This window comes from Vanessa cardui, chromosome 10 (assembly GCF_905220365.1).
Source record: "Vanessa cardui chromosome 10, ilVanCard2.1, whole genome shotgun sequence".
NCBI lineage: Eukaryota > Metazoa > Arthropoda > Insecta > Lepidoptera > Nymphalidae > Vanessa > Vanessa cardui.
This window is the reverse complement of record NC_061132.1, coordinates 899116-923398: the sequence shown is the minus strand read 5'-3', so window position 1 is coordinate 923398 and position 24283 is coordinate 899116. Positions and strand designations below refer to the sequence as shown.

At 31.7% G+C, this 24283-nt stretch overlaps 1 protein-coding gene across 1 annotated transcript in view; it reads left to right on the top strand.

The window, feature by feature from the left end:
• Positions 1–24283, top strand: part of LOC124532987 (D-xylose transporter) — a 57404-nt gene that overhangs the window by 26480 nt on the left and 6641 nt on the right. The window contains exons 2-3 of the mRNA XM_047108133.1: positions 12366–12485; positions 19392–19515. Coding sequence (XP_046964089.1) covers positions 12377–12485; positions 19392–19515 — 233 coding nt within the window. The 5' untranslated portion in view covers positions 12366–12376. The remainder of the gene's footprint in view (positions 1–12365; positions 12486–19391; positions 19516–24283) is intronic.

Below are 24283 nucleotides of genomic sequence, written 5' to 3'. Positions count from 1 at the left end.
CTTTCATAATCATAATGCTATATTATATATTTACCGAACAAAATACGTTAATTAAAAATACATATTATAGACATCACAGTATCAGTCATCTCGTTGATTACTTATTTCTTACTACTCATTTAAGTTATTTCTATTCAACGAGCCTTTCCAGTTGATGTTATTGTTCCGAAAATGAATAAAAACTAAAGCACTCCAATGCTTACTGATGTAAAGCACTCAATTGTACACATTTTTCCAAGCGAACAAATCGGTAAAGAGATACTTCTATTTATAAATACTAGTTAATGCACTAAGAGATTAAATGTGTGTCCACATGGCACAGAGAATAGACATGGAAGATCTTAAAATAAATTAATCATGCGATCTCTCGTATGCTATGTTTCATCTCTTTCTATTTTGTTAAGAGCAAATTCTTAAAGAAAACTCATTGTCACTCATTAGACCTTCTACCACCAAATAGTAATTGTTTGTATTGTGTTCCGGCTTAAGGAATTCGTGAGTTAGTGTACCAGGCACAATATACAGACTTAGTTCCTATGGTTGGTGATGCATTTGAGTCAATGTTTCTGATAGCTTTAATGTATTTGGACTGTAATCCATTTACCATCAGGTGACCTATTGTCAGCATACAAATATTGCCTATATAAAAAGAGCCTTATGTACGTCGTAGTAGCATACAAAGTATAAAAACTGACATATCATCCAGGTATATAGCACTGTTAACATTATATGCTCACGGAAAATTAGTATTCAAATGGCCAACTCTGCCTAATTAAAAAGCGCACACTTCTTCATCTATTGTACTTCCGTCCCTATTCACGAAATTACCTCAGATAGTAGGAAAGCGAAAGGAAAAATGTTATACATCGATAAAAATCCGTCGTCCCTTAATTTAGTTAATTCTGGTGTATTTTTGCCGAGACTTTTGATATTAACGAGTTAGTATTTTATCGACAATCGTCTACAATCATACTATATAATAAATGTACAGGAAGTAATTATATCGTTATGTAAAAAACGACACGTGTCTAATATTTAATTTTAATGTCTGAATTCTTGTTTAATTCACGCACAAGGTCGCTGATAATGTCAATTAATTGACATTCAGCTAATCTTAACTTTTTTATTTTAATTATAAAATCATAGAGTTCTGGTTTCAAGTCGCCAGTAAAGTTCGGCCAACAAAGTGGGTATCTCATTAAATAAGGACTCATAGTCATGACTTGGTGGGCTTTGAGAAAGTCCGTCTGGGTAGGTACCACCTACACATCAGATATTCTACCGCCAAACAACAGTACTTGGTATTGTTGTGTTCCTTTTTAAAGGGTGAGTGAGCCAGTGTGAATACAGGCACAAGGAACATAAAATCTTAGTTTCCAAGGTTGGTGTAGCATTGGCGATGAAAGCAATGGTGGAGACCACTTACCATCAGGTGGCCCATATACTCGTCCACCAACAATAGCATCAAACCAAAAGCATATTAACAGTTGTAATTCCATCGAAGTTCGATCCGGAGGTATCGTATCTGTTATTAACTATTTTAATTCGTTAGGTTTCAGCTAAAGTTCATCTTCATTAAGAATAGTTGATTTTGCATCCGAATCATGTTGGAAAGGTATTGTTTCAATAAAATTTGTAGAATTTTCATAGCTTTTGTATCAGGTTTCCGTTTCAATAAAAATTCCTCTTAAAATAAGTCTGCATTGTAATATCTCCAGCAGCAAGCTGATCTGTGGTAGTGACCGCTTTGGTCGAAAAATTTGTTATATCGCAAATATATTTTCACTGTATAATCAAAATATATTCTTATCAATAAGGCTTTTACACTATACTGGATTCAATCTTAGGCCCAGGTTAGTAAAAAATGGCATCTTGCATAAATTGTGTAAAGTTTTTAAATTGTAAATCCAGAACTGCTCCTACAAATTCTTTTGATTCAGTTGTTTTAGATCATAAATTCAAAATAATAACAAGACCCATTTTTAGCAGTTTTGTCTATCTGTCTATCTGTTTATTCCTGGTAATCTGATTCTTAATTTAAAAACACTTGATTAATTATAATACTCAAATAATACTCACGAAACTTAGTAATTACAAAGATTAGTGAAGATATGCGTTCGCTATCCATTCGCCAATCCAGACTAACATATAATCTTTATGTAAAACATTTATTAATATAGGTAAATAATATTAACAATCTTCAAAAAAGCAATAGCCCCACATTATTAACAGTTATATTTGAGTAGTAAATTAAAAAAAGTAATACCTAACACACCTCATTAATTGTCCTTGTCAAAATAAATTATAATAAATCATTTCACAATATGCAAATTATTTATAAATTTATTAAAGTTTAACAGAAGAACGTCGCTTTATAGATTAAATTGTCCAATTAAAATTCTTTTATAAATCTATATATTACAACATCAACAGCCTGTAAATTTCCCACTACTGGGCTAAGGCCTCCTATCCCTTTTGACGATAAGGTTTAGAACATAAGTATTCCACGCTGTTCCAATGCGGGTTGGTGGAATACACATGTGGCAGAATTTCTATTAAATTTGACACATAAATTAAAGCTTTAATTCATATTGACAATCTTTCTAATTATATTATGGTAATTTTGAATATTAATGAGTGCAATGCTTTGGAAAGAAAAAAAAATATAAACACAAATTAAGCACATGAATATTCAGGGGTACTTGCTTGGATTTGAATCCGCAATCATCGGTTTAGATGCACGCGTTTTAACTACTGGGCCATCTCGCATCGAGGAACTGCAACAGTCTATCGTTTTATTTTAAATTTAGAACAGTTTCAGATAAAACAAATTTAATTTGAAGCTAATAAATTTTTTTGCAGACCGTACAAAACATTTGACAGATCGAGGTCATTGACTTTCCCGTTCTTATTGAGATCGTATTATTCACCAGTAAATATAATAAAATACAATGTAAATACTGAATGTGCATATAAATAATGTCAAATCTGGTCTTCGAATAATTTTAAATTATAATCGACTAGCGGCCCGCCCCGGCTTCGCATGAGAGGAAATAATTATCTTTTTTTTATATTCATAGTTTTTGTTGCTTCTTTCCGACATGTAACAATTGTTATATTTCGATTTATTGACACAAAAACCATAATAAATTATATACCTAAACCTTCCTCGTGAATCTCTCTGTCTATTAGTGAAAACCGTATGAAAATCCGTTCAGTAATTTGGAGTTTATCACGAAAATACAGACAGACAAATGCGGCTGGAGACTTTGTTTTATAATGTGTAGTGATATTTATATAGGGCGATAAAAAATCAAATAATGACACATAAAAAGCAATAAATAAATACGTATTGAATTATTTAATAAAAATATATCATATTTTACAAATTATTTATCGTAACCATAGCAACCGTCATCAATAAAAATAACAAATTGAAATCTTTTAATTCAAATCTTTCCTTTGATTCTGATATTCTCTAGAACTCATCTTGAAATCTTATGTAGATTCACTTAGGTAGTACGCTAGGTTACTTAGTAGCCAATTATGCCAGTATTATTAATTATTATCATTATTTTCTAAGCCATTGTACATATATTCTAAATATCCTCGACATTTTGACCCCATTGCAAAAGACCTCAATAACTCTTAAGGCTAATTAGCCATCATTTAATGTAGTATTCATGAACCTTACAGACGAAATAACTCAAAAGTATATTGTTCTTGTATAGAGGTCTTGTATAAAATACGTATATTTACATTAAAATATATAAGGTCAGGAAATAGCAGACTAGTTAGAAGACGTGGATCTTAATCATTGATTACGGGTTAAGTCCAAGCAGTCCTCGACTTACGTCGTTTCGATTTACGTCGTTTTAAGTTACGTCAAACAAAGTTTTGACAATATTCCTTAAGATCCACTTTTCATAGTAAGAAGAAAAAAACGAAGCAATCTTACTTGTCTCGACTTACGACGCGAACTTCGACAACCTAACATGCCGTAAATGCGATGATTGCCTGTATCACTGGATTATGATATGTTCCATTTATGTTTATAATTTTTCTTATGCTCTGCTATAATATAAACTTTGCTGAAAACTCTCTTATCAACAATGAAACGCCTTAGCCCACTTGGCTTATTATATTTAAATTTAATAACAATCAGAACAATTTACAGACATCAGCGCTAGAAAAAAATATAACAATTCCTCACATCATTCCATGCATTACAAAGTAACTAAATAAATCTATGTTAACGTACATAATAATTATTCAACTAGTGTTCTAAGTAATATTAAATACATATAATACAGTACATAGCAAGTTAAAATATATAAAAATTCATATCACAACAATTACCTACTGCCGGCCGGATATATAGCCGGACTAGAATATTTATAGAGCTATGCATACCTTTAGCTATATAACATAGTATATAACGTCACATACGTAGTTATAAATTTTATTTAAACATAATATATAATAATTTTCCAAGAATAAATTGTTTTATACAATCCCAGAAGCCATAAATAATACATTAACAATAAACTAAAGGTATAAAGAAAAGAAAAAAAAGTGTGTTGATGACTTCTACGTTCATAGACAACAACACTGATATGAGTATGAACTCGTGTTTAAACCACCAATACACCACCAACCGTAGGATTTAAAATATTGCATAGATTGTAATGATCATTATCGTTTTAATGAATGATGCCTGCGGTTACTGAGTCGGGTGAATGATTAATAATAGTAATTAAAAAAATAACCCAAAAATGCAACCATTATCCCCATACATAAATGTTAACAATTTAATAGACTGTTCTACGATTTTTAATAAACTCCTGATGATTAAAACGAGCTATAAATAAACATAAATAAATATTGGACAACATCACATACATTACTCCGATTACATGTAAGTAGCTAAAGCTAGCTATATACCTAAAGTTACGCCATTTTGTAAAAGCATATCTGATGAGCGAGTTGTAATACTCAGACGATCTTATATAAGACCGTACAATGTTATTTAACATCAGGAAATCTTTTGTATCCTATATCTTATGTTTGTTACGATATTATCGGAGCAGTCATTTACGTAAATGACGAACATAAGTGGACCAAGAATAGATCCCTGTGGCGCCCCCAAATGTATCGAATAAATCAATTTTCATCCATTTCTTAGTAAACACAATTAATAAAATAATTATAAAATAGAAGATAGACAATGCTAATTGGTTTCCGTCCTTTGTTTGGCTATACTACCAATCAATCTAATCAAAATACTCTTTATAGTACACCAGTAAACACATAGCTTAGTCACGTTTAAAAAAGATGCACAAGAACAGCCTTATTAGCGATAATAAACAGCGATCCAGACAACCTTATGCGTTATAAATAATAACAATAAAGATTAATTATTATCTGAAAGAGGTGTGTGTTTATAATTCATCTCGTGCTCGGCGGTGATGGAAAACATATACGAAAAAAACCTCTCTCTCTCTCTCTCTCTCTTTCTCTCTCTCTCTCTAATTTCCTTGAAATTCTGCCATATGTGTATTCCAACCCGCATTGGAAACGCGTGGTGGAATATGTTTCAAACCTTCTCCTCAACGGGAGATGAGGCCTTAGCCCAGCAGTGAGAAATTTACAGGCTGTTGTTGTTATTATCTGAAAAAGACCAGAAGCGAAATTAACAATATAAACAAATAGATATATCTTAATCAAATACATGCAGATTTCAATAAATTAAGAATTTTTATATGACTATTGCATATCGGTAAAACAAAATTCACGATATACTTTCAATGACTTACCAATGACATTGAAATTCTGAAGCAATGTCAAGGCTGCCAGCAACCTTTAACTCTTGACCGGCGAAGTACAACGTTCTTATTTTAAAAACAAAAAAAAATTAACCCGATTAAGCCAACAGTGCATAGAGTTATTGTTACATGACTGTAATTTAAATTTACTCATGCTTGCGAAGGTTGTATATTTTTTTATAAAAAAAAAACTTTACAAAAGGCTATCATAATCTGTGCTTAATAAAAAACAATTAGATGATCCAGTTCTTCTGTATTGCTTATGGTACGTGTTTCACGGTTGATATAGTTGCGGTTTCAATAGATTTTGATTCAGCTTTTGACAGATTTAAGACATTGGCTGAACAAACACAAAAACAAATTCAACCATTTAATTAATGCTTATCGAATCTATTCTTATGCTAACAAGAAGGCCAGTAATGACTATTAACTAAAAATTACGTATTTAGTGCCACACTTAAAAAAGCATTAAATATTTAGGATTTATATTTTATCGTTTTAAATAAAATATTTAAATCTAATCAAATGCACTAACGTGTAATATATATGGATCATAATCTGAAATCGTGGGTTAAATACGAATAAGTTATCATTTTTTTAAATATTTAATCTCATAATTTCATTACTATCTAATGAAACAATGTCGCTTACCGCTGTCTGTCACTATGTATGCTAAGGTCTTTAAAATCATGGAACGGATTTTGATGCGGTTCTTTTAATAGATAGAGTGATACGAATTGAATGTTTTTGTATATAATAGGTACATGGATAATCTAGTAAAGAAACTAGTAATTTTAGAAGTTTCTATTAATAAACAATTTCTGTAATATGTATAGTATCAGCATTGCATCCTTGCGAAGCCGTGGCGGGTCTACTACTTAGTAAAAGCGAGGGAAACTGCACGTGTCGGATGACATATGAATATCCAATAACCTATAGCGTATTCAATTTGAACAAGGAGTAAAGATATATAACCCTTCAATATGTATTCCGCGCCATTTTCTTATTAGAAATATATTATGAATGCTCAGGTCTATTATGCACTACAAACAGTTCTTGATTAATAAAACTTTATTTACAATACAACACTATACCACCATCGACGTAACTACTTAAGTTAACCTTATTTTTAGACCAAAATTTCCGTTAACAACTTCGATGATACTCATACGCCATTTTTACTCAAATTTTTGAGCCTTTTAGCCTCAATATTAAATTTATTTATTTGAAGAATCCAACCTCTTTTGGTTGGTGAAAGTTATCAAACGTATGAAAGTAATGACCATAGTAAAAAAAGATAAGGCCTTTGAATGACAGCGAGGCGTTAACAGAAACTCTTATATTATCTGTCAATGATATTTATATGATAACTCTTTTTATATTTTTAGTTAATTACTCACATATAAATCTGTCAATTACATCATACAATATTATTATATAAGCACAAACCGGTTAAGAACAACGTTAATTATAGCAATCAATTATAATTAAAAAAAAAAAGAAGTAATAAGGAAGTATATTTTTAATGTTTATCGAGAAATAATTACGAGTCCCGGCCTTTTGAGGCGATGATCCACGACCGAGGATTTAATTTGAGATACGTTCACCGATTTAATACCATTTTAGAACAAGTCAAGGTCACGGCTGTCCGCCATTTTTTTTCATGTCAACAAACTGTCAAATGTGACAGGCGTTAAACTATTTATATTTTTTGTCTTTGACAATTGATAATGAATTCTAAACAAAAACATTCGAAAAATTATGTTCGAATTTCGATTATTCGCATGAGATTTTATAATGCTAGAAGATTGAGCAAATGAAAAATTACGAGAATGATAATATCAATAGAGATTTTTGCTAATGTAATATCACAATTTTGGAGGTTTTTTTTTGCATGTACATATATTACATGACCACTTTTAATAAAGTCGTCTCATTTGCTCGTTTTTCAAATAACATTATAACTAGCGGCCCATCCCGGCTTCGCACGGGTTGATATAAGTATTTTTTATATTCTTACTTTTTATATAGGTATATTTTTTGTTGCTTTTCTCCCTCATGCTTAACAATTGTCGTTCTATTTCAACTTACTTATATAAAACATTTATAAATTATTTACTTAAACCTTCCTTATGAATTCCTCTCTCTATTAATGAAAACCGTATGAAAATTTGTACGGTAGTTTTGTAGTTTATAGCGAAGATACAGACAGATAGACAGACGTAGCTAAGGGGCTATACTTTGTTTTATAATATATAATGATGAAAAAAATATTATTTCGAAACAGACCAAAAATACTTTAACATTGGATATAACCTACTTTTAGTATGTTGTATGATTTATATGATGATGATGATATATTAATAACTACGACCTAAAATTAGTTTCAATTTATGCTACAAAATGTCATATCAATCTTCATATATAAGTCGTATACGATGATTAATTTACTCATTCTGCCATTAAAGTCTTGATTGTAGAGGAAATATAAACATAAATATACATAAAATTATTGTTAAGTCGAAGAAAAATTTAACTGAAAGGATATATATGAATACAAAATAATTTCGTGTTATTATAAAAGTATAGTTTTCACATTTTTCATCTATATGAATGGCAGGGTCGATACTAAGAGGTCAGTGCTCTTAATACAAGAGTAGAATATACAGGGGCACCCTGTATCTTGTACTCTTAATACAAGATTGATTAATATTGTTTTATGATCTAGGTAGGCGAAATGACCAATGGGTCACCTCCTATTAAATCTTCCTTACATCTCGAATGTTCAACCAACCTTGTAAAACTAAGATGTTATGCTTTGTCCCTTGTGCCTGTAGTGGTTGCTCAGTCACCCTTCAAACCCGAACCGATATCAATTGCTGCTTGACCGTAAAATCAGTTACTCAACCAAATGAGCTTCCACAAAGAACTAACACCAGCTAAATTGTATTTCTTGTCAGACATTAACATAAATAAAATGTATATTATAAAGTCTTTATTTAAATAAAGGTATACATAGAACACAAGTGCATCCCCTATCTCAATTTAGTAAGATTTCACTTCGAATCTCACACGTAAAATCTTGACAACATTCTTATAAAAAATAAATAAATAAATATTGGACAACATTACATACATTACTCTGATCCCAATGTAAGTAGCTAAAGCACTTGTGTTGTGGAAAATCAAGTAAAGTCAGTAACGACAGTACTACAACCAAACCCAAAATAACAAGACATGAATTTTCTACATCGACTCGGGAATCGAACCCGGGACCTCGGAGTGGCGTGCCCAAGAAAACCGCTCGACCACGAAGGTCGTTAAATCTTATAAATTTTATAACTATATCATCACATCCTGATATGTCATAGTGTTTTAGGATGTGATTCGAATCACTTCTTACATAATAGATCTAGATGCAGAACGAACCGCTCAACTTAGCGAACCAACGGAGTGTGACCAAAATCAACTTTAACATTCCTTAACTAAAAATCCTATTAACTTTTTATTGACTTCTATGCTTTAAATTCAGGATCTACTTCACTGAACCAATAATACAAACTCATTGTTAACCAATAACGTTATTAAAATAACTATTCCAAAATGATTCCAGCTTTAGTGTTGCGCAATAAATGCTAATATCGAGTATCGACATTTCGCATGACTTATGAATAGATTCAACTATTAATGTACGTATCGTTTATTACATCGCGGATATCATTATAGTTATCATACTGACACAATCGTTGATTACAAAACATTGTGACTATAAATCTGATGAAACTAAGAGTTGAGATGGCCCAGTGGTTAGAACGCGTGCATCTTAACAGATGATTGCGGGTTCGAACCCAGGCAAGCATCGCTGATTCATGTGCTTAATTTGACTTTATAATTCGGCTCGTGCTCAGCGGTGAAGGAAAACATCGTGAGGAAACATGCATGTGACAAATTTCATAGAATTCTGCCACATGTGTATTCCACCAATCCCCATTGGAACAGCGTGGTGGAATATGTTCCAAAACTTCTCCTCAAAGTGAGAGGAGGCCTTTAGCCCGGCAATGGGAATTTACAGGCTGTTGTTGTTATAGTTGTTGAAACTACATATATACGAGAAATAGAAAGATAAAGGAAATATATATGGATAAGATGACGAAGAAAGAAGCTGGAAGAAAGAAACTTTTAAAATCGAATTTACTCGTAACAACGCATTCAATTTAACAAAATATGTATATACTGATTAAATACTTACCTATTTGAATTAATATACAAACTTCTTAATTAATATTATGAACAATATGAAAATATAGCACTTATAGAGGTAATAATATATTGCTCCCACAAAGCACATCAATGTAAGGTTTGATTAATAATTCTTACGGCGACAATTTCTATGAACTATGATGACCTCTTAATCAGTTGGTCTTATATAAATGAAGTTTGATAAATAAAAAAAAATGAATATTATTTACTAATGTCTGCTTCAAAATTACATACACGACAGGATTTATAAACAGTTGCCTTTGATCATGTATTAAAAAAAATCACTAGTATGATTGTGATTTAAAAAAAAACACAAGTCAGCTATAAGTGGCGTGCAGACGACAGAACAATGGACACACGGGCGATTAAATTATTACTTCTATTTGGGTCAGTGCAACGCTTAACTTGTCAAAAATAGCCGTTATGCTTAACTTAGTAACATATTAATTTATAGAAAAACTTTAAACATATAATTCGTCTATATAATTGCAAAAAAGGTCATACATAGAAATTTATTTAACGTAATACATCTATGGATTAGTGGTAAATAAATATTACAACCTGTATTAATCCGCAAACTTATGAATCCGAAATATTAAAATTATCTGTATCGCTTTTAAATATTAACTTTTACCTTCAAAAGTCACGAGACTTTGGCTAAGTAATATGTGCCTTTTTGGCACAAAAAAGTCATTAATACTACTCAACTGATCATAGTCAAACACACACCTTGTCAGAGATACAGAAGTAGATTCCTAAAAACTGGACGCCCATACTCGAAACGGGTGAAAACTAAAGTGAAAACTACCATATAAAAAGTCCTTTTTTTATAAACATAATCCGTGAACGCGACACACGAAACTACAAAGATAGAACGAAATGGAGTTGTGACAGGGCTTGATCTGGGTCAGAATGTAAGGAACTGTCTATTTCGGGAACTAAGATAATCATTTACAATATAAAATGAAAAAATCCCGTCTTTTATTCCTAATTACAGAAACATTTCGTCATTATTTTCCACGCTGTATATATAGAATAAAAGTAAAATTATACAAACATGTTCATTGTTATTTAAATGAAAATAATATAAATTATTTTGTTTAGAAATATATTTTCATAAAAGGCTTATTATTTTTCATAAAGGTGATTCACAAAAGCGATGTTACTAATTACAATTACTCAATCGTAATACGTATAATCAAAGACAAAACAGTTCGTCGATATGCCTTTGTTCTGTTCGATTAAAAAAAAAATGGGTAAAAGAAAAAATCATACGTAAAAATGTATAGCTGTTATCTTCGAATTTTCAATAATGATCCAAATTAGAATAATGTGTGTAACATTCTTTGTATATAAAACCACGAAGAATTTAAGCATGGCTTTGAAATTAATTATTGTGAAACATTTACACCGCTCAAGGTCAGCTCTACCTAAACCCCGCAAATACTTCGATAATTTATACTGTCCAAAGACGAAACAAGTTTGTTTTATTATTACCAAAAAAATACGAGTTTAATTCATAATACATTATTGTATTAAATACTTCCGACTGGACCATCATAAAATAATGACTGATTATAAAAAACTAATGTTAATTTGCTTTAATTTCTTATATTTTGATTTCGTTAAAATATTTAAGCAGATTAAAATAACAGATTAAAAAAATGGTGAGGACGTTCTCTGACTGATTTCTCAAGAGAGACTCTAGCATTTATGCGCGCGCTCTGATGAATAAAAAATAACAATAATAAGAGACTAGGAAAGTAGGTCTAGAGTAAGGGTATAGAGAGGGCCTTAGTTTACGCACTTCTGCTATATATGTTTAAGAAACGCAGCCATTTCCAAAATTAGTCAATACAACTTCCAACTATTGTCAAATGATATTATAATACAGTACTTAAACGACACTTATATGATGCTTTCTATAATGACTATTATAAATACGAAAGTAACTCTAATATTAATTAATTAATTAATATTTCTGTTTATATGTTGCTCATTCACTGCAAACCACAATTTGGTTTAAAGGAAACTTGAACTGTAAAGAAAGACAACCAATCAATAAAACGCGAGCAAAACTCTAGGCAATAACATTAGTCCATAAAAATGCATTGCATATTTAATTTTTTAAAAGTAAATAGATATAAAATTTACCTCTTTAACTAAATTAGCGTCAATTATGACGAATAAACAAAAAACTAACAGTGATTAGCGATGAACATTTTTAAAAATATAATTTTATAAACAAAGTAAGTTTATTATGAAATTTTCTTGTTCCAGAATAAATCAAAATGTTCCACGGAGGCATTTGGAGCAAACTTCAGAACTTCTACAAGTGGTACGTGCTGGGTTTGGTGTCGGTCGGCTACATTCTTGGCGAATTGGGACACTACCTTATTGGTAAGATATTCTAGTCTACGTTTATTGTTTGCGCAGATGTAACGTTACGTCATACATCAGTGCATCTATTAATTGTTATGAAATCCTTTTTTTTTAAATATCATACTGAGTTGGTATGTACCGCCCAGAGACTCCATATGTAGGAAATATAAGCCGTTAATTTTCGAAGTGCAATAGGATCTAAGATCTGTGTTGACACGTTTAAAAAGAAACGAAAACAACAAAATAGGCAGTCAAAAGCTCGAGATGAATTATAAACACAAATTAAGCACATGAAAATTGAGTGGTGCTTGCCTAGGTTTGAACCCGCAATCATCTCAGCTTTTTTTTTTCATATAACTCCTATTTATGATGAAGTTATGAAGTACGAATGTAATGAAAAAAAATTAGCTACATATTAAATACCAAAACGGCACGAAAATCTTTACATAAATCCAAGAATTAGGTTCCGTTAGGGCTAGAAAAAAATTGAGAATTCATAAAATTCATCATGCGTCTCGAATATACCAAGTCGTGTTGTAAAATAACAATTTTGCAACTGATTTTTAGGTTTTATCACTATCACTACATAGTATAAAACAAAGTTGCTTTCTCTGTCCCTATATCCATATGTATGCTTAAATCTTTAAAACTACGCAACGGATTTTGTGGCAGTTTTTTTTAATAGATAGAGTGATTCAAGAAGGTTTTATATATGGACAAGTAAAGAAACAATGATAATTTTAGAAGCTCCAACATTGATGTCATATCATTGCACACGTGCGAAGCCGGGGCAGGTCGCAAGTTACATATTAATACATCGAACACTTGTTAGACGATCGCCTTAATTACATAGTCCCTTTACAAAATGTATTACGGAAGATTATCATGATTTGAATCCTAAAAGTATCAAGTTCATCTAACCTCGACATAGTTAATGCGAGGGTCAAATACCTGAGCGTTATACTACTAATCCGATCGTTACCGACATGACTTAACGTAACTGTCACATAAATGTGTGTAACATTCCATGACTGACGGAAAGGGTTGCATCACGGCTGATTTGGAAATTACGTGATTCGCGTCACATTAAAGACTTTATGACATTGAATTAAATACTAAATTGGCTTGTTTAGATTTCGGTTTAAATCTTTTTTTAATTAATGGTAAAGTGAGTAATGTTATCTTTATTTATAAAATCGTTTGCCTTTACTGAGTATCTACAGCAAAGCAATTATCTAGGAAGCTTAAATCTATAACATAGGAAATTTAAGGAACTAAATCCTTTGGGGTAACTTTAGATGAATTTCGGGTGAGCAGTTAATAATTATAAAAAATATACATGTATGTCTATATATAATCACTAACTGCCAACTGAAGATATCTTTTGAAGACGAACTCTTCCTAAACGGGTGGGACGATTTTGTTAAAGTTTTTATGTAAATTTGCGTGGATCCTGGATAATTTAGTTCTGGTCCTGCGATCGAGGAGTAAATTAAATTAAATTCTTACTCCTGGACAAAGTCGGGATGGGCAGCTTGTATGTAATAAGCGTACCTGAGCTAATATCTAAAGATTAAGTAACAAGAAAAGTTAAAAGGTATGCTTAACCCTTTAGGAGATTTCTAATGGAATAAGGAATGGATAGACAAAGGGAAGGGAATAAAAAATATACATATATGTATGTATGTGTACCGATAATATGACAAAAACCGAACCAATAGAGGGTTATAGTAACATCACATAAGGTCGGCCCTTACAAGAGGAATATGACCGTTTGTCGATGTGAAAAACCTGTGTTTGTACAATATTATCATTTACAAGAGTCCATGTATCAAAGAGTATTTACTGGTCATCCTATGGTCAGTGTTTAAATCACAATTCTCAAAGCTGATAAATTGTACGTTGCGGTATTATAAGCTCGCTAGATCCAACAATATTATTCGACCTCACTATTTTAAATATATCAAATATAACGGATCCCAAAAATGGATTAGGATTCTTACTGTTAATATTTTTATTTATTTGGCTGTGTACTTCACAGCTGTATCACAAAGACACAGAATAAATAATTAAAAAAAAAACAACAATTATATTCTACGTTATTGTATATTTATGTAAATGTCAATAAATATTGTATGAATCATGTAGGATATAATTCTTTAAATTAGCAATTAACGAACAGAAAAAGCTTAAAGAAAATCAAATCAAAACAAAAAAGAAAAATAAAAATCTTTAGAGATAAAATTATTATAAAATATATATTTTAATGAAAAATCTGTTAACCAAAGATCGTACAGTTAATTATAAATATTTAGTTTAGAATAAAACACAAATGTTGTTACAGTATTGAAGGCATATTTAATTTATTCATGTAATGTTGATCTGTCAAATTTATATTGGTTTTTCAAAGTTGCAACACACACCGCGAGTTGTTAGTATAACCGGTCAAAATAAAACGTCATAAACCTATTATTATAGATAAATACCCCTGGTTTTAGGCTCGGTTTTCAACAAAGGAATTACTATTATTATAAATGCGAAAATTTGCGAGAATTTGTGTATGTATGTTTCTGACTCTTTCACGAAAAACATACTGAACGGTTTTGGAAGAAATTTTACAGTAAAATAGGTTACATATCAGAATAACCCATAGGCTACAATTTAAAATGATTTTGTGTAATTTATTCATGATATAACGACATATATCAAGTACCCGTGCGAAGCCGGAAGGGGTTGCTATATAAACAATCATTGTGAATAATAACAGCATTGTAAATAAGGTTTTAAAACAACTATGCGAGTATCTTGCCGTTTCTTCTCGCTAGAGGCTGCTTTCCGAAATGGTGATGCCTATGAGTTCAAAAGACAGATGATGCAAAAATGTTTTAGTGTAGAGTTTACTTAAATTAAATACATTTGATTTGATGATCATTCAATTACTTAGGTCTTGCTAACAGCAGAGTACTTATTCATAAATATATTTCGTTATAATAATTGCATTTTGTTATATTATTTCCTGATTTTTAATGTCTTGTTACTTTATACTTGAACTTTGATAAATTACGAAGATAACTATCATTAATTAATTATAATATTGCATTATTATAAAATAAAATCTATGAAAATAATAATGCTCTACGAGGAAATAGATTTTTTACCAAACCAAGAAGAATATTTATTATTATTATTTTAATATTTGTTTTCAGTATATTCTTTATTCTTTGAGCTACTATTATTAATAATTTCATTCACTTATTGTTTTACTAGTAGTCGCTCGCAGGTCCGCTTGCGTTATAGGGTATTGGTTGTCATGTGTTAAACAAAAAAGTAGCCTATGTCCTTTCTTGGAGATCAAGTTTGCTTCATACCAAATTTCATCAAATTCGGTTCAGCGGTTTGTTCGTGAAAGAACGACAGACAGACAGAGTTACTTTCCCATTTGTAATATTAATATAGATTGATCAAAACTATTGCGCACTATAAACGCTACAAAGTAATTTGGGTGATTATAATTCTGTATTATTCTGATAAATGTCTTCTCAGAAACATTATACTGTTTTGCGTCATAATATTAAATAGTGTTTGCCAATTCATATTTTATTTATATTTATATAATGCTAGTTTCCCACTGTAGATTATTACGTTTCTACAGACGTAGGACAAAATAAAACAAAATAGTTTATAATGACTTGAATGGAACTAAGCTTTTACACTAATTTGAAACAATATTAAAAAATGTTACGTTTTGATAATTAATGATTAATGGTAACTTAAAATTAATTACGAAAACTATATTCGGCTGATGAGGACGCACGTGGAACTGGCGGCTCGGTTCTTCATTCCACTACAGTTTCATGTAACAATCTTCGCTCGCATTTATGGGATCTGTCCAAGTATTAGGCAATAATAAAAATAATAGTTTAAAAAACTAAAAAACACGTTTTTAGCACGCACTAAATAGTACAAAAAATTAAGTCACGTGACTTTTTTTTCGTACTTATTCCTGACAGCAAACCCTTTCATTTGATACCTATATGACGGAGATGCATTTCAAATAGCCTATCTGCCATCTTGGACGACCGCCATATTGGATTTTAAACACGTGACTATTTTTTTTCAACCTCCTAACAGCAAGCCTTTAATTTATATCAACATTATGGGGTGGATTTCGAACAAAAAGTCCGCCATCTTGAGAAGGCCGCCATATTGGATTTGTAATGACGTTCCTTAGCTAGGCATGTATTGTCATCAGAACTCAGAGCGTGTGCATAATTCATCATCATTCATCCTAGTCGAAGACCGGGAAGTGGGTCGAATTAGAATATCAAGATTTTCTTACATACATAGTTACAAGTTAAGCTATTAAAAGCATGTTCATAAAAATAATCTATGGCCTCCTTTGAAGTTTCTTTCATACCAGATTCCATCAAATTCGGTTCATAGATTCAACTGGAAAAGAGCAATGACAGATAGTTACTTTTCCATTTATAATATTAGTGATTTATATAAAGGATTTCAATTCATCGCGTTATATTAATTGATATGTATAAGTACATTATCTCAACTTTAATAGACGTAAAGATCATTTTTTATTCTTCTTCTCCGAAATGCGCTGCAACTTTTCATAAAAGTTTTATGTATTTTGGTTTTGTACCTAATTCTTTCAGCTTGGGAAAACGTCTTCATCCTCTATTTGTTATATAAAACATAGTTCAACTTATATAAAATGAATATATTTATTAATCAAAAGAAATGAAATATTACATATACTATTATATCATATCATTATTTTACATTACATTTCTATAACGCTTTTTATTATAAATAAATCATAGTTAATAATACCAACTGTTTCTGCTTCGCTGGGCATACAATAAAAAAGCTGGGAAAGTTCAGGTCAGATTTACGCACAGTGGGTTCCGTACCACCAAATTACGGCTATTTTCAACAAATTACGTTTTCTGATTATTCCCTATTCGTATGGAAGATACTGCCGAATTTCATGATACTATGTTTTATTAATTTCTACTTGATGTCGCTACGTGTAGTTTAGTAAAAGGGTCTTAACGGACGGACAAACGGAAACTGAAGTGATCTTATAAGGTTTCCTCTTTTCTTTAAAGGTGCGGAAGCCAAAAGCCTTGGGAATGAGATGATCTCCTCCAGACTGTTTCAAATAACAAATATATGTTTGTTTTGTATATGTAGCATGAAATAAAAAACAAATATATGTAAATCCCGCTGAGATTTTTCGCCAGTTCTTCTCAGTTCCGATGTGTAAAATTCCGAACCGGTAACCGTAACACTTCTATTTTGAATTGCTTGCTTGTCTTTTACGAAAAAAATGGAATTAAATAAATTAGTAGTTATAACAATCTTTGGATTCTGCGTCGTTTGATCATAGTCTCATACCGACACGTTCAGTACAATTCACGTAATTGAAGCACAAAAAAGATTATATTTATAGATACAAAGTGTGTGCGCTCATGCGTGCGTATTACTGGCCGGTATTATTAAGACATTTTCACCTCTTTATATATATAAATCATCTGTGTGTTGGTGACTGAACTCGACCTAATTATAGGACTGATTTCTTAAATATATATATGTATATTTTCAGTAGCTGTTGTCAATAAAATTATGATTATATATTTTATGTACTTACGACAGACAGCTAGTTTGTATATGTTATAACAACTTTACTAAATCAATACAAGTCAAATAAATACTCTTTATTTAATTGTGATAAAATAAAAAGAAAATGCAAAGCCGAGTTGGCCCAGTGGTTAGTACGCGTGCATCTTAACCGATGATTGAGGGTTCAAACCCAGGCAAACACCGCTAAATATTCATGTGCTTAATATGTGTTTATACTTCCTCTCGTGCTCAGCGACGAAGGAAGACGTCGTGAGTAAACCTGCATGGTCTAATTTCATAGAAATTCTGCCTTGTGTGTATTCCACCAACCCGCACTGGAACAGGGTGGAATATGTTAAAAACCTTCTCCTCAAGAAGAGGGAAGGCCTTAGTCCAGCAGTGGGAAATTTACAAGCTGTTGTTATTTGTTCTAATTGTAATTGATTTAAAAGAGTTATTATTAAGATTCTTGCTGGCTATTCTTCAACGCTCCAAACCGGTATTAGCTATATGTAATCTACATCGTAAAATAACGATCCCACGTGCTTCTAAGAGCCTACCCGAATAAAGTATATTTTGACATTGATCACCAGTTCATTAAAAATTTTGCTTGGTTCCGTTCTGAAGGGTCAAACAGAGTTAGAGTATGCTCGTAAATCACAAGGGGCGTTAAAATCTGTTTGATCGGCTGGAAATGCCGTGGAATGAATAATGCATTTTATAAATATGAGTCTTATAATCATAAAGATAAAGAATATAGAAAATTCAATAGGATTATTTTAATGTTGAGCGTTTATGATGTAATTAATAGTGACATAATAAATACCTATATAGTATAAAAACTGTTCACTCACGAAGGCATGTCCACGTTAAATTATCGCCGTGAATTAACAATATTATGGATGATGGATATGGAATGTAGTAGTGAGATGGCACAGTGGTTAGAAGGCATGCATCTTAATCGATGATTGCGGGTTCAAACCCAGGCAAACACTACTAAATATGCATGTGCTTAATTTGTGTTTATAATTAATCTCGTGGTCGGCGGTGAAGGAAAACATCGTGAGAAAACCTACATGTGTCAAACTTCATAGTAATTCTGCTACATGTGTATACCACCAACCGGCACTGGAACAGCGTGAATATGTTCCAAAACCTTCTCCTCATAGGGAGAGGAGGCGTTGCCCAGCAGTGGGAGATTTACAAGTTGTTATTTTTATATGGATGCAACGAAAAAAAAGAACAATAATATAGGCGTTATTTCTAATTAAATAACTCGACTTCCAGGAACGACATCAAAAGTAACGGCAGAGGATCTACATTATGGAGACAAGTCTTGCATGTTGAACGCGACCCACCTGACCCTCAGTCAGCTGCCGGTCGTGTGTGAGAAGGTCAACTCCAGTGATATGTAAGTACCTTTCATTGTATGTAGAGACTAGCGACCTGGCCCGACTTCGCGCGGGTGCAATACTGATACTAATACACTACAGAAGTTGTTTACTTAAATCAGATTTGAAACTTCTAAAATTATCAGTGTTTCTTTAATATATTATTCATGTATTACATACAAAAACCCTCCTCTTGAATGATTCTATCTATTAAAAAAAAAACTGCATCAAAATCCGTTGCGTAATTTTAAAGATCTAAGGATACATAGCGACAGACAGCGGTAAGCGACTTTGTTTCATACTATGTATATGTATGTATACGTATGTATACTATGTAATAATTATGCACCTGGTTTCTCTTCTGCATGAAATCAATTCAAGAAATTCAAACGCCAATCCGGATATACGAGATTTTAGCGGATTTAAGGTTATCGATAGCAATTATCTTTTTTTACATCGACAATTGTCTAATTAAAGTAACCATTAGTTGGAAGACTAAAAAATATTGTGTAACTAACTTTTAATCAGCGGCTTTGTTCGCGGATTGATTCAAATTCAGTTTTATTATAACAATTAAACGGAAAGAACAGTAAAGCTCCTAATCTAAGATACGAAAACCACGCCGAATGTAGATAGAAGAAAAAAAATAATCGTTACTTTAATTAATTCTAAATACAAATTAGGTAACTAATATTTTAGGCAAAATTATTTTTTCAATTGTGCATTCAAGATTACCTCAGCATTGTAACCTTAACGAGATTTTTATTAAATTTAAAACACTGACTTGATTTATACATACACACAAAAATAATCATTTTTTGTGGTTTTTCTGCATTTATTTCGATAGATTAAATAACATTAATTAATAATTGTTAATTTTTATTGTTACTATCAGGAAATACATGTAACCAGATCTGTGAATAATTGTAGCCAATCATTGATTTTAAATAATTAATTGCTTATCAATTGAATTTAAATATCGAACTTATTTAACTATTTAATCAGATAACCAAATACTCCAATTCGTCTTATGTTTCATTAGCTATACAAACTTTTTGTAATCCCTAAAACCTTGTTTCAAACTGCGGGATTGGACCAATTAAAAGTTTTTAGAATTTTCAGTTCGAAATTTTCAATAGTAAGCCGAAGCTTCGAATTTGTTTGTGGTCCCATGCTTGTCGTGTAATTGTATGAAAAACTCCGCTTATAGTGAAATTGTTATACTTAGTGGATACTCCGACCTAAGATCCACAGACAACCGAGGTTCCATAACGTGTTCTCACTCACTCTCAAACATATTTTAGGAGACCTTTTGGAATGCCTCACCTGTAGTCTCAGACGCGCCCCAAAAGTTCTTTTAAGAATTATTATCTGATTTACGTGGTTTTTCCTATGTTAACGATACAACTCTGCCCGTGGATTGGCCAAAAATTACGTATTATAAAGTATAGGTTATAAACATCAATAATAATTGTTAATTGAGACTATCAGGAAATACATATAACCAGTTTTGTGAGTTATTGTAAAATAGTTTTATATTCACCTAACTTAACACAAGTTCATTTCAAGTTGGACAAAGTTTAGAGCGATCAAACAAAGAAACTCTTCAGATTTCTATACACTACGTACAAGTATAGTCCTTAAATCAGAAAATACTTTATTCCAATAGGCTGTTACGAGCACTTTTGAATCGGCATTTATCAAACATTGATCAAACGCAACGACTAAATTGAAACAATGAACGTTGACATATTTCATAATCGTTCGGAGATCTCGATTACAAAAATAGATTAATATGATATATGAACTTCAGCGCATTTTTATTGAGCCAATTAACAACAAACATCAAATGCGCAATTTCTGAGAACCGGAAAAAGCCGCGATAGTCCACTGGTTAGAAGATGAGATTCTAAATCGAAGATACTGAATTCTGTTGACGAATACTGAAATTTTCTCAAAATTTATGGGCTATATTTTATCCCGAAAACATCCGAAATATGCATATTCCATAATTGTTCTGCAATATTTATATCTAGCAACCAAATAAGCGTGGTGGAATCAACTTCACAACTTTTACTTACGAGAACATTTACGAGCACTTTAAAATATTTTAAAATACTTTAAAACAATTTAAAGTTAGTCGTTATATTATACAATAATATTCAAAACGCAAAACATAATATTAAATACAATAAGCAAAATTAAACATTTTAAATAGCTACATCTATCTACTAATAAAATAAATGCGAAAGTCTGTTATCTACATACTTGAACCACTGAACCAATTCCAATTAAATTTGTCATAAATATATTTTGAGTCCGGGAAAGGCCACTATTAGGCTACTTTTTAAATTCACACTTTGAGGCTGTAAATTTGTTGGTGACGTTTATGAACAAGCAGTCGCACGCGGCTTCGCTTGCATTTTAGGGTGTTGCTTGTCATGTGATGCAAATGAAAAAGCAGCCTATGTCCTCTATTGCACCAGAGAGCAGAGATGGCCCAGTGGTTAGAACGCGTGCATCTTAAACGATGATTGCGGGTTCAAACCCAGGCAAAGCACCACCATATAAATATACTTAATTTGTGTTTATAATTCATCTCGTGCTCGGTGGTGAAGGAAAACATCGTGAGGAAACCTGCATGTAACTTTCATAGAAATTCTGCCACATGTGCATTCCACCAACCCGCATTGCACAGCGTGGTGGAATATGTTCCAAACCCTCTTATATATTATCCATTAAGGAATGGAAGAGGAGGCCTTATCCCAGCAGTGGGAAATTTACAGGCTGTTACTTACTTACTTTACTTATGTCCTCTATTGGAGCTCAAATTTGATTCATACGAAATTTCAGCAAATTCGGTTCTACAGTTTGGTCGTGAAAGAGCGACAGATGGACAGACAGAGTCAGTACATCTGTAATATTAATATAGATGTAAGCTATATATTTTTAATTAAGGTAAAGCCGAAGGTCCAGCTAGTTTATATGTTAAACTAAATCACTTTTAATAAAAACGTTTCAAGGTCTATATATACGCCATAAAATTGTTTCATTAAATATATTAGTCATATCAAATGAGTCGTAGTAAACTTGACCGTCGACAATCCATCAAGGCCAGCGGATTGCCAATCACCATTGAGTTGACAAATCTTTCTTTGTTTCATTTAAAGGTAGGGGCCAATGTTGGGCAATGGTCGCCATGTACATTGGCACTGAAAAATACTAGCCATCCCTTAGTCAACAAGTCACCAATCTTTGGACACACTTATGGCCAATTGAAGTAAGAATTAAACAAGCCTTAGATGCGTTTCATACGATTTGCTAATAACTCAGATATGTTGTGCAATACTAAGAATTTATGATTATTATATCATCACTATATCTGTATCTGTCTGTATGTTCGCGATAAACTCCAAAACTACTGAACGGATTTTCATGTAGTTTTCACCAATACATAGAGAGATTCATAAGGAAGGTTTAGGTATGTAATTTATTATGGTTTTTGTGTTAATAAGTTGAAATAGAAAGACAATTGTTAAACGTGTCGGAAGAAAGCAACAAAAAATATAAATAAAGACGGTAAACATATTAAAAAACGTATGGTCCACCTGTGCGAAGCCAGACCGGGCTTTTAACTATTTATAATACAACTCTATTACACTTACACTATTTATATCCACTACAAATTTACTCACAAAATTCCGATACCACTTTCGTCTATGTACAAAACGCTATTTTTTGTAAATCCATAGTGAATATCACAAAGAATTTAAGCTTTCAGGCAATTATATCTCGTCAATTAACTGATAGATATTGTTTATTTGGCTTTTCCCTTCTCATTATTGGAATATACCGACACAGCTACACCAAACCGAATCACAACAATAATTATTGTTGCTTACTGGTAGAACATGTGATGAGTATGTGTTCTACCCTTCCTTCCCGTAGTGCAACCCAGGTTTGCACAAACATCTTCGACCAAGTAAATAATTTCGTACCTAATGACAACATGGCACTATTAACAACAACAACACAGTCCACATCTCCCTGAGGTGAGGGTTTCGAATATATTCCACCACGCCGTTCCAATGCGTGTTGGGGGAATATACATGTGGCAGATTTTCTTGAAATTTGACACATTTTGACAACGCAGGTTGCCTCAAATTACAAATTAAGCACATAAATATTCAGTGCTTGTCTGGCTTTGAACCCGCAATTGATTAAGATGCACGCGTCCAAACCACTGGGCCATCTCGCGTAATAATAGATTCAATATTGCGTCCAATGTTAATCTCAAATGTAAGTTAATTAAGAGTAATCGATAAATTCGGCCCGTTATCTGATTTCGTCTGACACCGACGATCGCTAATTAAGACTGATTACCAATTAATCATTATTAATGAATATTTTTCATCAATATACATTTGTGTTTGCAAAACTGTTTATTTAATATTCATTTCATTTATGTTTTCTTCAGATATCACTAAAAGTGTCTATACGAATTAAAATTAATTTACGAATGCTTTCTCAAACTTTAATACAACGACTAATAAAAAAAATATTGTTTGTTTATCGTTTATATATATGTGTGTCATTTAATATCATAGCTCTTAAATGGTTGAAAGGGAGGTTAATTACGCCTTTTGTAAAGTGTGTGGCACTTATATTTTACGATCGATTCAATATTTTATAGAGTTTAGTGTCCAATGTAGTTAAAATAATACTAAGTATAATCACAGGAACAAAAAACAATAACTTTCAAATACAATTACTATATAAATATACTAA